General features: G+C 44.4%; 1 protein-coding gene across 2 annotated transcripts in view; it reads right to left on the bottom strand.

Annotated features, from left to right (window-relative positions):
* LOC308073850 (plakophilin-4-like) overlaps positions 1-15,389 on the bottom strand; it is a 98,329-nt gene that overhangs the window by 61,872 nt on the left and 21,068 nt on the right. For both annotated transcript variants that reach the window (XM_080413034.1, XM_080413035.1), the window contains exon 2: positions 14,705-14,838. In XM_080413034.1, coding sequence (XP_080269160.1) covers positions 14,705-14,833 — 129 coding nt within the window. In that variant the 5' untranslated portion in view covers positions 14,834-14,838. The remainder of the gene's footprint in view (positions 1-14,704; positions 14,839-15,389) is intronic.

The raw sequence follows: 15,389 nt of genomic DNA, 5'->3' as shown, positions 1-15,389 counted from the left end.
CCATGTCCACCCTACCAGGTAAAGAAATTAGACCCGGAGGAAAAAGATAACAAGTTTGTATTTTAACATATTGCATTTACACAGTAAATAAATACCACAACCACTATGACCCAAAGAATGAATAATACACAACCTATTTCAAATCCAACTTACCGGTAGGTAAAAATGCTATGATTTTTATTTAATGCTACAACAAGCCATTTAACAGCCGTTACATTATTTCAGTGACACGAGTGTGGGCAGTGTTTTGCCCTGGGGTAGTGTACAGTGTACATCAATACTGTATGCCTGCTAAACAGTGTTCATTGGTATGATGTACCAGCCATTCATCACCTCCACTCAGATGGAAGGTACGGTGTACTGTGACTAAAACATTCTTCTAACTACTAGCTGGACTGCCTGGGACCAGAGATCACAATAGACTCTGTGCATACAGTAACTGTAGCCCCGGGTTTCCGGAAGGTGGCATAACCTTCCTGTTCTTCGTTTGATTGGCTACGCATCAGGTTTGGCTCTGCATCAGGTTTGACCCAGAAACACATACGAGGCCTTCACATGCGTTTCCAGTTCAAATCTGCTGCTGAACCAGTCAAATGAAGCTAGAGTAAACTGAACCGCAACAGGTACTTTCTGGAAACCTGGGACAACAGTTATCCACAGGGCCTATTGCGTAAAGACTGCTAGATAATTTGTAAGCAAGTGACACATTAAACTGGAAAAGTGTGCTTCTTTGAGCACACCAAGACAAGAGGTGTTAAAATATTACATTTATTTCCAGAATGTCATATATTCAATTTAGAGAACAATTGTCTGCAGTTCATCATTCATTATCTGTAAAAACAGGATCCATTAACCAGGAAATGTAATTATGTAGAATTTTAAGTACATTTTCTGCTCTCAGTCCCTTTTGTAAGAGCAGGAACTAAATTCTTCATATGTAGATATGATCTGCCATAGAGAGGATGCTGGCTCTTCAAAAAGCATCAGGCATCCATCAAACAAAGCGTATCTTCAGACTGTTTATGTGATGAAAACCTTGCATTTGGTACATGACACACAGGCATCTTTCTAAAAAATAATTGGTCAAACGACACACCTGAGCCAGAGGCAGGCATGTGATTTCATGCCCACAAGACCACATCGGATGAAAAAACAGTGTTAAAGTAACACATCGAAAACAAAGAGGGCAAAGGGCCTTTAAGAATTAGATTAGATTTGTTCCATAATATGTAAAAAATCTAATAAAAGTGATGTTAGACAAAATAAGTATGATCAAAGGCAGCAAACCTTCAAAATGAAAGTGACTGAGACTTTCATTTTGCTATTCATGACTCAGGGTTTAAACGGATATAAATAGTCAAAGCCAGGACACACCCTTCACAGACAACCAGAGGTAGTGATGCCACGTCTCGGCACCTTGGTCTGGCATGTGTTCCCTCTAATTTTAGGAAGGCGCTTAAAAACATTACTCACATTAAATATGTAATGCTTGGTTAGTCCAGTCTGGCTGTATGATAGTGAAGACTGAGAAAAGAAAAAGTCTCTCCCTCCCTGCCACTCTTTTGGCAAAATGTGAATCTTGTGATGGTGAATGTACTCTTTCCTGTCCAATTCAAGATGTAACGCTACTGCACAATTAAGAAGATGATGGTGAAAACAAAAACCTACGATGTTAAACCATGTAATTTGGCTCATTATCTTCATGGAAGAGCGGTTTGGGAGATGCAGACAAACAGATGGTTAAGCAAACAGCCATGTGCATTCATCATCCTGTTGGCAGCAGTAAACTAAAACTATCTGCCACAGCACAGAGCCCTTTTCTTTCTAATGAAATTAAAAAGGGTTGTTGTAGCCAACACAAAACATTAAACTGTCAACAGGATAGACTTACTCCTCAATCCAATCCTGTACGGGCATCGTGGAGTAATGCCATACCCGACACCTAGTCAATCTGACACAAACACAGAGATTGATGGTATAATGGCTAATCTATTCTATCTAATGGGGAAATACTGTATGGATAATAATATGGGGCTTGAAACATTGATGTAACGGCACAGCCATAATAAAATTACATTGCAATGGACTCCATCACATCATTGATATGCTGTAGCTCAAATGAAACAAGAGAATCTTGTGCATAACACATTAGGTTAGAAAAACAGCTTAGCTCAAACATTTCAACTTTACAAAACTAGGAAATCAATAAGAAAAGTTACTGAGAATAACTTTACACTGCTAACAATACTATATTTTTAACCTAAATAGTTTCATTTTCTACCTAACCTAAGGAGGCCTGAAACAACATGGAACTTGAACATGAACACCACAGCATCAGCCAATACAATGGCTTGATGTAGGCATGATGTAGTGCTGGTGGACACTGTGATCCTCACTTTTCTCTTGTCGACTCAGCACCTCTCCTCTTCCACATGAGCAGACAGTAACAGAGGTATACATCACCGTAATCTCTGGCTCATCCTGGCCAGTCCATGTCCAAATCCCAACATTAATTAAGGCTACAGATCTTATCTGGCATTACATCATTTCTCATTACCTCCGGTGCTGCCCATGTGAGTCTGTTGTAAAGTGCACAGGGCAAGAAGCCCTTTTTTGTAGCAGTCTGGTTTGGCTCCTGGCTTGGAAGCAAAGTACTGCAATGTTCATTAGCGATAACAGCGATGCTCAGGAACATTTTGCGTAACTGGGGCAGATGGAGTTTCCCCTTTGCCGAGGACAAAAATCGACTGGAAATATGTTTGTTCATTAAGTGGCAATGATGCTTGACCGTTGTGGACTCTCGCTGCAGTGTGTGGCAGACGTATTCTGGTGAGCAGTTTGAGCCCTGGCACACTGTGGGAGAGTGACAGCAAAGGTTAAGAGGAGGTGAGTGACTACAGCAGCAGGGACAGGGGAAGAGGAACAGGGTCCGAGCAGCAAACTGCGTGCTGGGACATAGGCTGAGGGACGGGGGCCTCTTGGACGAGCTGCGTGACCAGACCTGGAGGAACCACACAGCGTAATTACTCACTGGAACAGCAACAATGTCACCTTGCTAAAATACCCAGGCTTTAGGAAAGCGACTGCAACGTCATGCTAGTGCAACATAATGCTAATAAAGATGATGGAGACAGAGAAGGCTGTTTCAAATTGTAGGGTGAAATAAAGTGATGGAGCACATTCTGCAGCAGTCAGGGCTATTAGAGAATGGGAAAGAAAAGAATTGCTTCGGCACCCAGAGCTGCAATACAGCTTTATTCAAGCTGATAAGTGACAACCAGCCATAAACAGAAATATGAAAAATCATTCACACACAGATAATGGAATAGCAAGTTTACAATGCGGCATCATTTCTGCCTGGGCTTCTGCAGATTTCTAATGTGGATTTACAGGCATTTACAGGATGAAGCTTACAGACTTGTGAAAATGACTTTAAAATTCTTCCCTTATGTCAGAAAAAAAGGATTAGAAGGCAAAGTGACATACTGTAGTCGAAGACACAAATGGAAAAGAAGGTCAAAGACAGGTAATCCTTTAGGAGAGATAGGGAGTCTAAAATATTGCATTGGCTGTTTAGAAAAAGCTGTGATGTATTGGCAACTATGTCCAATCATTTTCTTTACAGGGAGGACAATGTTCTAACAGTCTCATGTTAGGTTGTGTTTATTCTAAATAAAATTAAAATGCCTACATAAATACAAAATAGATTTTTCCCTTAATGGTACTGCAGCACTGTAGTGCTACTGTCAGTTACCTAGTTACAGCATAGGATCCTGGTGGGCCATTTGAATGCATTATACAGAGACACCAAATTGTGATTTCTGGTCATTATTAGTCAATTAGGCTACAACAAACACAACCGATTAATGGAGACAAATTGCACACACTTTGTTCACTGTCTGTCACCAGAAATGACAAAATGTCTGGGGTCCAGGCACATATCACATACGTTGGTAATCCAGCTTGACAGCGTGTCGCGGGTTCGACTCCCGATCCCGACGACCTTTGCTGTGTGTCACCCCCCCCCCCATCTCTCTCCCCATTTCCTGTCAGCCTACTTTCCTATCAATAAAGGCAGAAAAAGCCCCCAAAAATATATGACAAAATGTCTGAGAACATTATGTGACAGCACATCAGAGATTATTGATGAAAATAAACAGCAGCCATATTTACAATTCCAGAGCCATTGCGATAGAAGGGTTGACCCCAATGAGAAACGCTACATTTGTGGGTCAATGGAGTGAACAGCGATGGCACAACTCTTTCATCTGAATGGCTCCAGGTGCCCTAGTGGCCGGTGTCTTAGTGGCCAAAATATGGGCCACAAATGAAATATGAATATAAATGTATACTTTCTGAGAAAACTGAATATGAAAAAGTATTAGGGCAGACCCTATGACCAATATTTGTGCCAAGTTTGGAGGCAATTGGACAACTGTTGTGGTCAGAGGAGTGGCACGGCGGACAAAAAAAATGGACCCTTTTCTAATTTTAGTATGAGATAATGAATATAGACTTGTGTTTACACTAGTTTAAATGTTCTTTTCCTTGTAGGATAGTCTCATGTGGTCTGACAAATCTGAGATGCTACATTACAGATAAACATTCCTTTGGCACATATGAACCCCATGAGCCTTTGCCACCCCTATCCCCCACCCATCATTAAAATGTAATTAAAGGAGCTGTGAACTGTGTTAGGGGCTATGGCAGCCAAAAGGTAGGCAACAAGAAATAAGTGAAGGGAAACACTGTATAGAATGGAGTGGAGAGGGGCGATAGAATTCTGTCAAAAGGCCCTACAATTTCAGCCCAATGATTCCCATTTTCTAGAATGTGTTTTCTTCTTTCTTCTTCAGGGATGATTTTCCCTTCCGTTTTGTGTGACTTGAGCCTGTTGTCATGTGCCATGTGTACATATATGAAAAACCACAGCTATGTAGAATCAGAGGTCACCACAGAGTTCCCTGGATTCTCATTTTAGCTGATGCCTCTGACTAACCGACACGAGTGCCTCTACAAGAATGTAAACAACACATGGAGGAGGTCGGAGGATCAGCTTGTGGAGGCGCAGGGGACAGAGTATGGGGGATTGGAACAATAAGAACCGTGTATTCTCATCAAAGGGTTACTGTTATTTTCTACAGTATGTATGATACATAGATTGATACCTTTATTGATCCCGCAGGGGAATTTCAGTCACATAATGGTAGCACATAATGGAGGGAGACAAAGTGGCGCGCAACATATTGCCCCAGACTGAAAAGCAAGACAATGAAACAATTGTTTTGGAAGAGCAACAGAACGGGGATAACCTAGTTGTCCATGTTAATGCTGCAACCAGAGTTATGTTGCCTTTATTGAGTGCTTGTTTACATTATGCTAGCTAGTAGCTACCCTGACACAGTTTCGCATTAGTTTGTACACTGTGAATTTGCCAACATGGTTTCCTGTTTTACAACTGCAAACAGCTGACTGTGACAACTGTGAACATGTAGAATTAAATGGCATTGCAGAGAAATATAAGTTAAGACACATAAGAAGACGTCTAAGTTCAACTTGGCTTCAAATGCATGTTGTGTGTCATTATGAAGAGTTTGGTTTGTCATTTTGGACAAGTCTCTCTCAGGACCATAGCTCTAACCTCGTGTCACCAGGCTTTCCACCATACCTGAAAGCCTGGTTTCTATTTACTGCTAAGTGTTCTGATCCGGTCTAGAGCCTGCCTACTGTATCCGGTAATTTGCACACACACACACACACACACATATGCATGCACAATTTCCGGATCTGCTCTAAACCCAGACAGCAACCTGCAAAGCAAATTGATCCCAGTCTACCATAGCTCTACTCACAGCAGGATCTTATCGGTTCACCTTTTAGAGAATCAAGAAGATTTGAACACTCCATCCTCCACTGGGTATCTTGATCCACTGGAGTCTCACAGCAGTACTATTGTTTTGCCTGGTTGGTTACAGGCAGTTTCACGCCCAAAAAGTTACCATATGAGGCTGCTGTTGTTGATGTCAACGCTGAGGCTTATTACTAGTAAATGAAAGTAACACAAAGGCAATCAGTGTCACCTGGATTGGAACAAAAAAGCCAGAGAGCCACATTGGTGCAATCACATACCCAGTACAATTCATAGACCTGTGAAGGGACACTTCCACTGGGAGACCAATAGCTTTGTGTCAACACAAAAAGAAAATCCGCTCTAGGGTCTCGAAGACGAGAAGCAGCAATCAAGCGACTGTCAATCTGGGAGTTATTGTAGTGAACAACGATATACGGGCAATGATGCTGGAAAGGATACCTTAGGCCTGGCCCCCATGGAGAGCCAGTGCCCTTGATCTGAGAGAGAGAAAAGGGAGAGGGAAGGGGGGAGGCATTCCTAAAGAGTCTCAAAACCTAATTTTCAAACCCTCCAGGCAACCCGAGTGCACTACCCCCAACTTCCTCCTTGGATGTGCCGTTCCAAGGACGGCCCAAAAGCGGCTCACCATGCCTCCACCGTCCTGGGCATGCAACTCCCTTGATGAGTGAGGCTGCTGTGTGGCCTGATGACAACCATACTGATGATGATGATAATGACATTGATGGTGATGAGGATTAACAGGACAGGTGGAGCGAGGCATCCCAGGGCTAGGTTCAAACCGACAGCGCTGTGCCTGGGCTCCAATGCACTGGTCCTTTGACATCACGTCTCTTTGGGAGCAGATTATTACCCCCCCCCACACACACACACACACACACACGCACAAAATGTTTGCCTCTGCCACAGTGATACAGAACGTCAGAGATCTCACAGTTGACAGCATCTCAGGCTCTGCCTCTCATTCCATCAATCTTTCAATTTTGTCCTTTTATCCCTCCCCGCATGTCTCTCTCTCTTTCCTGTGCAGTTCTGAAAAAGCTCCATCCCTCCTTCACCTGTATCTCTCTCCTCCTTTTATATCCCCCTCCCCCCATAGGGTAACTGCTCAGAGCCAGGATTCCATTTTTATTACTATAATCGAGGCCAGAATGCTTATGCCTCCAGATTTCTCCTTGTCTGTGTCACAGCCGTGGCAGTGGGGGTAGAGGAAAGCAGATAAGACCCTGAGGAAATGGAGAAATTCACCAGTCGATTGTAATTAGAGGCCTTATTTTGCCTATGGAGACAGAACGGACACTATCGCCCGGCGGAGCAAACTCAACCTTTCTCCTGCACTTCAGAATCAGAATCAGCTTTATTGTCACATCACTGGTTTACAGAAGTAAAAAAGTGGGTGAAATTCGTTATCGTGCATAGTTCCATCGTATCGTTATTTCCAGAACAAAAAAACAAACAAGTTATCTACATATTTACACATGGCACCTGAGATAAGATATAAAGGTGCTTGAGCATTGCAGCAGATGTATACTGTGCATGATATACTTATGGATGTCAGTTAAGGTCCTAGAAAAAAAACAATAAAAAAGACAAAAGTCAGTGCATTGTACATGGGATTAAGGTGCAAAATGTCAGTGCGTGTCGACTTATAGCGCAAAAAAACTAAATCCAGAACAGCAAAACTATCACTGCCTAAAAACGTAACCGTGTCCGCTGCTATCATCACCTCGAGCTGGGTCACTTATACAAAAAAGATCACTTTGGCCTCATTAAAAATCAGACAGGGGAAAGGACTGCACGGCGGAGTCTGGAGTGGGTAATATTTCAGCAAGCTCATCAGTGCTTGAAGAGGGTGCTGAAGTTGTAGTACTCAAAGCAAGGTCAACCCATGAGCTCGTAAAGGAACCTTAAAATTGGTTTGTGTACAGTGTGTACGCACGTGGTGGTTGATCCAGACAAAAGCAGGGTCACAGAGGGTGTACTTCAATTGATCAGAAGAAAAAGCAAGAGGCACAAGGGTTCTTCTTGTGTAATGGACTCCAAAAAAGTGGGGGAATTTCCACTGTAGAGTTTTCTAGGAGTCGATGACTTTTGAAACCGCATGGTGTGGCATGCCTGAGAGGCCCTTTTTGCCATACTCTGTGGTGTAGATAGGCATGCCTAGGCACAGTTAATTACAGCACTATTTTACAGCACTATTCTCTAAGGGGGCACAGCCTCATGACTAAGGACTAAGGAGAGATGAGAACACACAAAATCAGCCCCGGCCACACCAGCACCATTTTCACGGTCTGAGAACACACTCACGTAAAGTGGCTGGCTGCGGGACTTCGAGAAATTATCTGCTCAGGACTTTTATATCACAGGGAAGAAGTGAACCACACAATTTGAAGGGAGAATAAACACTTATTCGTCCGCTATAAACACATCCAGTTTCCCTGGAGAACAGTGCCACTGAACCTGGAGTGAGGGGGGTCTTGCCTGCATTCCTTAATCTAACCTACAATCCCGATTGTGGCTGAAGAAAGCAACGACCAAAAAACCCACCAAAAAACCCGACCAAAAAACCCGCTGTTGCCAGATCGTGCGCGAGCAACAAGCAACCTAAGTGAGCAACAAGCAACCTAACACACAAAGCTGCCCACTGCGCATGCGTCGACGCACTTTCTCTAACCAATTTACACCCACTTCACGCTTACAAAACCTGGACATGGCAACGTCGCTCATCGTTCTGTGATTGACAGCAAAAGCTGGCCAATCAGGTGGCGAGTTCGAGTGAGCCCGAATGGCTCCGAGTGCAGCCGACAAAAGACGAACGCCAGCCATTGTTTTGTGCGAGTCAGGGTGCGAGTGCCTTCATTTCTTACTTTAGCTTATAAAACGCTCTCAAACTTCTTCTCTGAGGCACGGAATTTACTTATAACATATCGTTTGGATAGAATTTAGTTGTTTCACTTCATATGTGTGCTCAATTATTCATGACAGAGCCTATTTAAAAATAAAAATTCAGAGAACCGGCGACAGAATTTTCGCTGACAGAGAGAGAGAGAGAGAGAGAGAGAGAGAGAGAGAGAGAGAGAGAGAGAGAGAGAGAGAGAGAGAGAGAGAGAGAGAGAGAGAGAGAGAGAGAGAGAGAGAGAGAGGGCCAGAGGGGAGGGAGGGAGAGAGAGAGGGCCAGAGGGGAGGGAGGGAGAGAGAGAGGGCCAGAGGGGAGGGAGGGAGAGAGAGAGAGAGAGAGAGAGGGCCAGAGGGGAGGGAGAGAGAGAGAGAGAGAGGGCCAGAGGGGAGGGAGGGAGAGAGAGAGAGAGAGAGAGAGAGAGAGACAGGGAGAGAGAGAGGGCCAGAGGGGAGAGAGAGAGAGAGACACGGAGATGGAGAGAGAGGAAGGACGGCAGGAGGCGATGCGCTGTTAAAAATTTAAAAACTTTTTTGGGGGAAATTTTTATCCCACGATTTTTGAACCCCAAAATAAGCGAGCCCTTGCTTATTTTTGCGCGGACGTAATTTGTTTGTCATTGTGGTGAATGTTTGTGTGTGCTGCTGATGTTTGTTGTGTGAAGCTTAATGTCAGAGTGTTTGTGTTGGAGCGCCTCAGTGCGGCTGCAGAATTCATGTGCAACATCTTGCATGCGTGGCTGTGGCTTCACAGTTTTCCTTCGCAGTGTCTGTAGGTCACGGCCTGGAGACCCCAGGGTCTCCAGGGACCCCTAAGGGGGGGGGGGGGGGGTGGGGGGGGGGGGTGTGACCCTCTGGGTTTTTTTTAAATTTATTTTTATCCCATGATTTTGTACCCCCAAACGACATTTTCTTTGGGGGGGGTAGGGGGGGGGGGTACTAGAATTCTGCCCGCGTAGCGGGCAGAACTTCTAGTAGCATACATACAGCATAAGCCCAGTTCCAAATTGGCTGAGAACAGGGCAGGGGATTGGTTAGTAGTTTACACACTCACTGACCTTATGGAACTAGGGAACATGATCTTCCTGCACGGTAACATAATATTTCTAGATTGGTGTTAGCTCAAATTTTGTTTTATTAAAATAAATATATAATTGATTGCACTCGAGAATTATTTTAAAGCTTCATGTAAGGTGAAATTGAAAATGAGCACAGCAACATCTAACAGTATACTTCTGAGATGACAGTTTACTCTCCACCCCTTCAAAACAGTGGAGCCTCAATTTTGGGATAATCGTATACCATATTTAGGCACTTCATGATGAGCTTACAATGTTGAACTTTGCACCTAAAATGCACTTATTTATCAAAAATTGCTCTATGGTGCCTCTGGAATCAACATTTAGCACTACAGCTTCAATAGAAAACTGGAGTTTTTTTTCTCTAAGATACTAAACACCTTCCTTCCTCCAGGTATGACATAAGAGCAAAATGGCCTCCATGTGAATATGGACCATAGGTTAGTTTTCCTGTAGGACCCTGGGGAGGCCATAATAATACAGAACAGTTTGCTCTTGGAACCTCCTAGAACCACTGATGGCGTTCTACAAACATAACTAAAAATAGCCATGCAGAGGGACCACTGAAGATGTGTCTATACTTTAGGCCGTGCTCAGGGAAGATGAAATGAGACGAGAGGCGTCGCAACACCTTCTTCTTCTTTTGGGATTAGAGGCAGGAAGCAAACAGGAGAGCAGGCTGATCAATGGGACTTTATAGAAGACCTGACCTCGTATTCATTGATGCTTGCTCAGTCAGCTTCTCCGGCTCCCTGTCTGGAATAATACAACAGCACTGAATAAATTCTGCCTGGGGCCCTTAAACACCACGTTATTATGATGATGTAACCAAGCAGACATACAGTCTGGTGAAGTTACAAATCTCAATGCAACTGAGCGACAAAACTCTCAGACCCTGGCTAAACAAATAACTTGGAGATCAGTTTGCAAGATTAATATGAGACAACGTGGGCTAACGCACTTCCGACAAAACGTTTCAGCACTTTTCTACCGTAGTTTATTAACATGCAATCTCTTCTCATCATCACTCATTTTTCGATCCACCCCATTGATATTGTATAATTAAACTCATTATGGCTGATTATGGCAAAAAATATCATCCTGATTATGTTGCTTATTTTTGTTATCATGATCATTCATCACAATTATTCATAATAATGAATTTAGGTGGAAAAATAGGTGGATGTTTTAATAATTTTCTTAATTACTTAATTGTTGCTCAAGGTGCTTAGAGGTGCCATATATTTGGCCAAACGCTATGTATTGTAATGCAATGTTATTGTGAGCCTGGTGGAGGAGGAGATGGGCTGTACAATGTTCTGGGTATTTACATTATGTCTAATGGTGGAGACGAGGACATGGTGCAACAATTGGCCAAATAAAGATGTCTAATTTAACTGCTACCTAAAGTTTCATGATTTCATAATTGTGAAACACAAGTCACGATTTTCAGTTTCTTTCAATACAATGTGCAGCCCTAGAAATGTTATGTACTCCATGTGTTGTTATTTACCAGATACGATCAAACCTGTCTGCCAATCAAATCTCCCTTGTAGGCCAGTAACTATCTGGACTGAATAGAGTATTGATTTGAAAATACTCCAGAAGCCTCCAGAGACTGCCCCAATCAGTGTTTGGTTGGTCCAGAGTCTGGACACCCAAACAATCATTCCAGCCAGTAGAAAAATACTATGTTACACAGCTTGAACAATTCCTCAGCTGTTGTTGACTCTATTGGATCCACCCTGTTCCTCCTTAACCAGGCCAAGGCCAGACGAGGCCACGGCAAGGCAAGAGTTATAAAACCGTAAAGTGGCCAACCCTCCAAGGCAGGGCAGTCTCACACTCACACTCACACACACACACACACACACACACACACTCTGTCACTTCCTCCTTTACATTATTCTGGAGCATATTCTCTTTCTCAGCCGTGTTCGATATTTTCCCGGTGGAGGTTCACAGAACGTCTGACGTTTCTGCTTCACTGACACAGCCGGCTGCCTCCCCTCCCCTCCTTCTGCCCCCCCCCCCCTCTTTCCAGCTGAAAGAGCAGGAGATGGAAAACAAGGTCTGAGGAAAGGAAGTCAAAAACATGACTTCTTTCTCTTTGCACTGTTATCCATCAGATTTCTTTTGCGTTCAGGAGGAGGAATGAATAATATAAAAATGATATGCTGATAAAGAGTAACATATACCTTACAAACAGTTTATGCCAAGGCTCTCTTATCTCATGGACACGTTTCAGCGAAATAGTTCTCAACATGTATTCTGAGGATCAACTTAGAAGTAATAGTAATTGCACACTTCATTATCGCTGAATCCACAGGACTGCAGGCATACCGACTGGCAGAGTGCCATTCCTGCAGCTTTCTACTTCTACAATTAGACTTCTGATGAAACAGATTGAAAAAGAAAAAATAGATAAGGGTAGATAATCCATGAATCGCCCCCTTTGGCTGTAATTTGTAACAAGAAGATTATGAATATTGGAGAGGGAGAGTGTCATGTTGATTCTGAACCAACATGAAAACTGCTGTCCAACAGCCCAAAAGGAGCAGGAAAGTGCAGAGAGAAAAAACATTGGCATTAGTATGCAGAAATTGGGTCTATCATAAGCCATTATGGATGTGTTACACAGATGGTGGGTCAATGCACTAAAAAGCGGCGGCGCAAAGACAGGACTCTAATAACCAGGAACTGCAGAGTGACAGAGCCAAATTCTCACATTAGCAGCAGACAACACAGAGCCCTGTTAGTAGGCGGGAGAGGATGGGGGGGGGGGCTTCGGTCCAAATGAACACACAGGGAGAACGCAATCAAAAAGCAGTGCTGCTGGCAAGTACGTCCTTGTTTGGGCATCTAGGCAAAGCCTGACCGACCACAGTAAAAGTCACAGTAGAGACAAGTTTGGAAAAAATAAAATAAATACCGGCGGATAGACAACTGAAAGCGAGAGGAATTTGCAGATGGATGGGCAGATAAAGTACCAAAAATGTGGGAGACTGTGAGGGAGCATAGAGTACTACTCACCACCACACAGCCACTCATCCTGAGCTGCAGCCCTAGTAGCCCCAAACCACAGCTCCAGCACGGTGGGCTAGCATGTTTATGCCAGCAGCAGGATCCCTCGAAGGTCGGCCTCTCCACAATCACAGGAAAGCCTCTCGCAAAAAGACCAGAGGGAACGAAGCCCACGCTCACTCTCTCTCTCACTCACACACACACGCGCGTGCCTAGTCTATGACCTCCATAAACCTCCTTCCCTCTCACTCGCGCTCCCTCTGGTCTCTCCCAACTCCCTTAAAGACCGAGAACGATTAACTTACAGTCATCTCTCGGTTCTCCAACAGGAATTCGCCCCCGAGGCATACATCTCCAGCCAGTCGTTCTAAGTGCAAAGCTCAGGATATCGGCACTGCCTTCCTATCAGCGAGTCTTGGACGAATGGCTGAGCAGCACGCCAGGGAAGGAAGTGACATCGACAGGTGCTCCTTCCTTCCTATTGAATTGTCTAAACAATGGGAACACACCCGTAGAAGGAATATGTAGGGCTAACCAAAATTCCTGAAGTCTTTTTTCAACTGTCAAATCCTCTCCTTGTTCATTATGTACAACAATAAAGAGACAGACATTTTGCTTTGGGGCAAAATCTGTAATATTTGAGTAAGGCCTGACTGGCCGCATTTGGCCCTGAAGTGGAAACCAAACCAGGCTATATGAACACTGGAGCCAGCAAGAAAGGCAACCGTAGTGTGTGTGTGTGTGTGTGTGTGTGTGTGTGTGTGTGTGTGTGTGTGTGTGTGTGTGTGTGTGTGTGTGTGTGTGTGTGTGTGTGTGTGTGTGTGTGTGTGTGTGTGTGTGTGTGTGTGTGTGTGTGTGTGTGTGTGTGTGCGTGCGTGCGTGCGTGCGTGCGTGCGTGCGTGCGTGCGTGCGTGCGTGCGTGCGTGCGTGCGTGCGTGCGTGCGTGCGTGCGTGCGTGCGTGCGTGCGTGCGTGCGTGCGTGCGTGCGTGCGTGCGTGCGTGCGTGCGTGCGTGCGTGCGTGCGTGTATATGTGGGGGGGGGGGGGGGGGTGGGGGGGGGGGGGGGGGGGTGAAACGCAAAGAGAGAGACAGAGAGTGAGAAAACAGAGAGAGAGAGAGATAGAAAGAGAGAGAGAGAGAGAAGGAATGAGTCAGAGAGCATGTCCCTATACAGGCTCAATACTCTGTTTACTCTAGATGCCCCCTCTGATTGTGAATCAATGTGAGACTGGCCATGACAGCGAGCCGCAGCAATCAGCAGCTTAAGCACAATCCAACCCTTTTTACCACATTGAATAGTGAAAACAAAGCAGAGACGACTTGGTATATGGACACACAAGCTTATCAACCCATGCATAGCCTTAATAGAACTTCCTGTTTCCTGTTGGCTGTGGGTCAGCAAATGTAAATGGTATGTTGAAACTTTTGATTCTGTGTGTGTGCCTGTGTGCGTGCGTGCGTGCGTGTGCGTGCGTGCGTAATGCCGGCTATTTTTTATCCAGCAAAGTTATGGATTCCCTGAGGGAAAGACGCTTATGACAGGCACACACGCATGCATGCACAGTTGCACACAGGCAAACACACACACCCACGGCAGCAGTCATAAATTGCAGTATGCCTTCTACATTTGTTCAGCGAAAAAGACATTTGACAAGAGAATGAGAAATTCCCACTTGTCAATAATTCCCACTTGTCAATAACAATAGAACACATGCATGATTCATCGCACGCTTGGTGGTTTTAATAAATCAGAGTCGTAATATGGAGGGACGTAATGCACCGATCAATGCCGCCGTGCACAGACTAGGTGGTGTGACCGAGCAGGAGCGCTGCCCACCTGTTCTTTGACGGAGGCCAGGATGTTGTTGGCGGTGTTGTCTGCCTCCATACTGCGGCCTGTGGATCCCTCTCGGATGGTCAGCAGAAGCCCCTCCTCCGTCACTGGGCTTGGCTCAGGAGCTGGCATTCCTCCTGCACGGCCATACACACACACACACACACACACACACACACACACACACCAACAAAGCACAATCTGGTCGGTACAGGCACTCTGCTGTGAAATAGGGCTGTCACGATTATGAAATTTTACATGACGATTAATTGTCACACAAATTATTGCATTTAACGAGTTAATTGTGTTTTTGTCGTCAGCCAGACACTGGGACATATGAATAAAAATTACATTGCTGTTGGGCTTTTAAGGCTTTGAAGTTGCACAGGGTAGATATGACAAATAACCTAAATATTTAAAGAAATTAGTGACATATTTTATAACTACAAGCTCGCAACGCGTCGCATCGCAATGAGTTGTGAGCTTGTAGATCTGCTTTATTTTTTTCAAATACATTTTTCAACGTGGAAACTATTATGACGATTATGCATAATCTCAAATAATTGCGATTAGGCGATTATAGTAATAATTGTGACAGGCCTAGAAACACACAAAAAACAACACACCCACGACCACACACGCACAGTGCGTAGTGTGTGCGCATGCATGTGCAAACACACTCTACAAA

This window comes from Gymnoscopelus braueri (genome assembly GCF_963280865.1).
Source record: "Gymnoscopelus braueri genome assembly, chromosome: 18".
In the NCBI taxonomy this organism is placed as follows: domain Eukaryota; kingdom Metazoa; phylum Chordata; class Actinopteri; order Myctophiformes; family Myctophidae; genus Gymnoscopelus; species Gymnoscopelus braueri.
The sequence above is the reverse complement of the archived record's forward strand: the minus strand, read 5'-3'. Positions and strand labels throughout refer to the sequence as shown.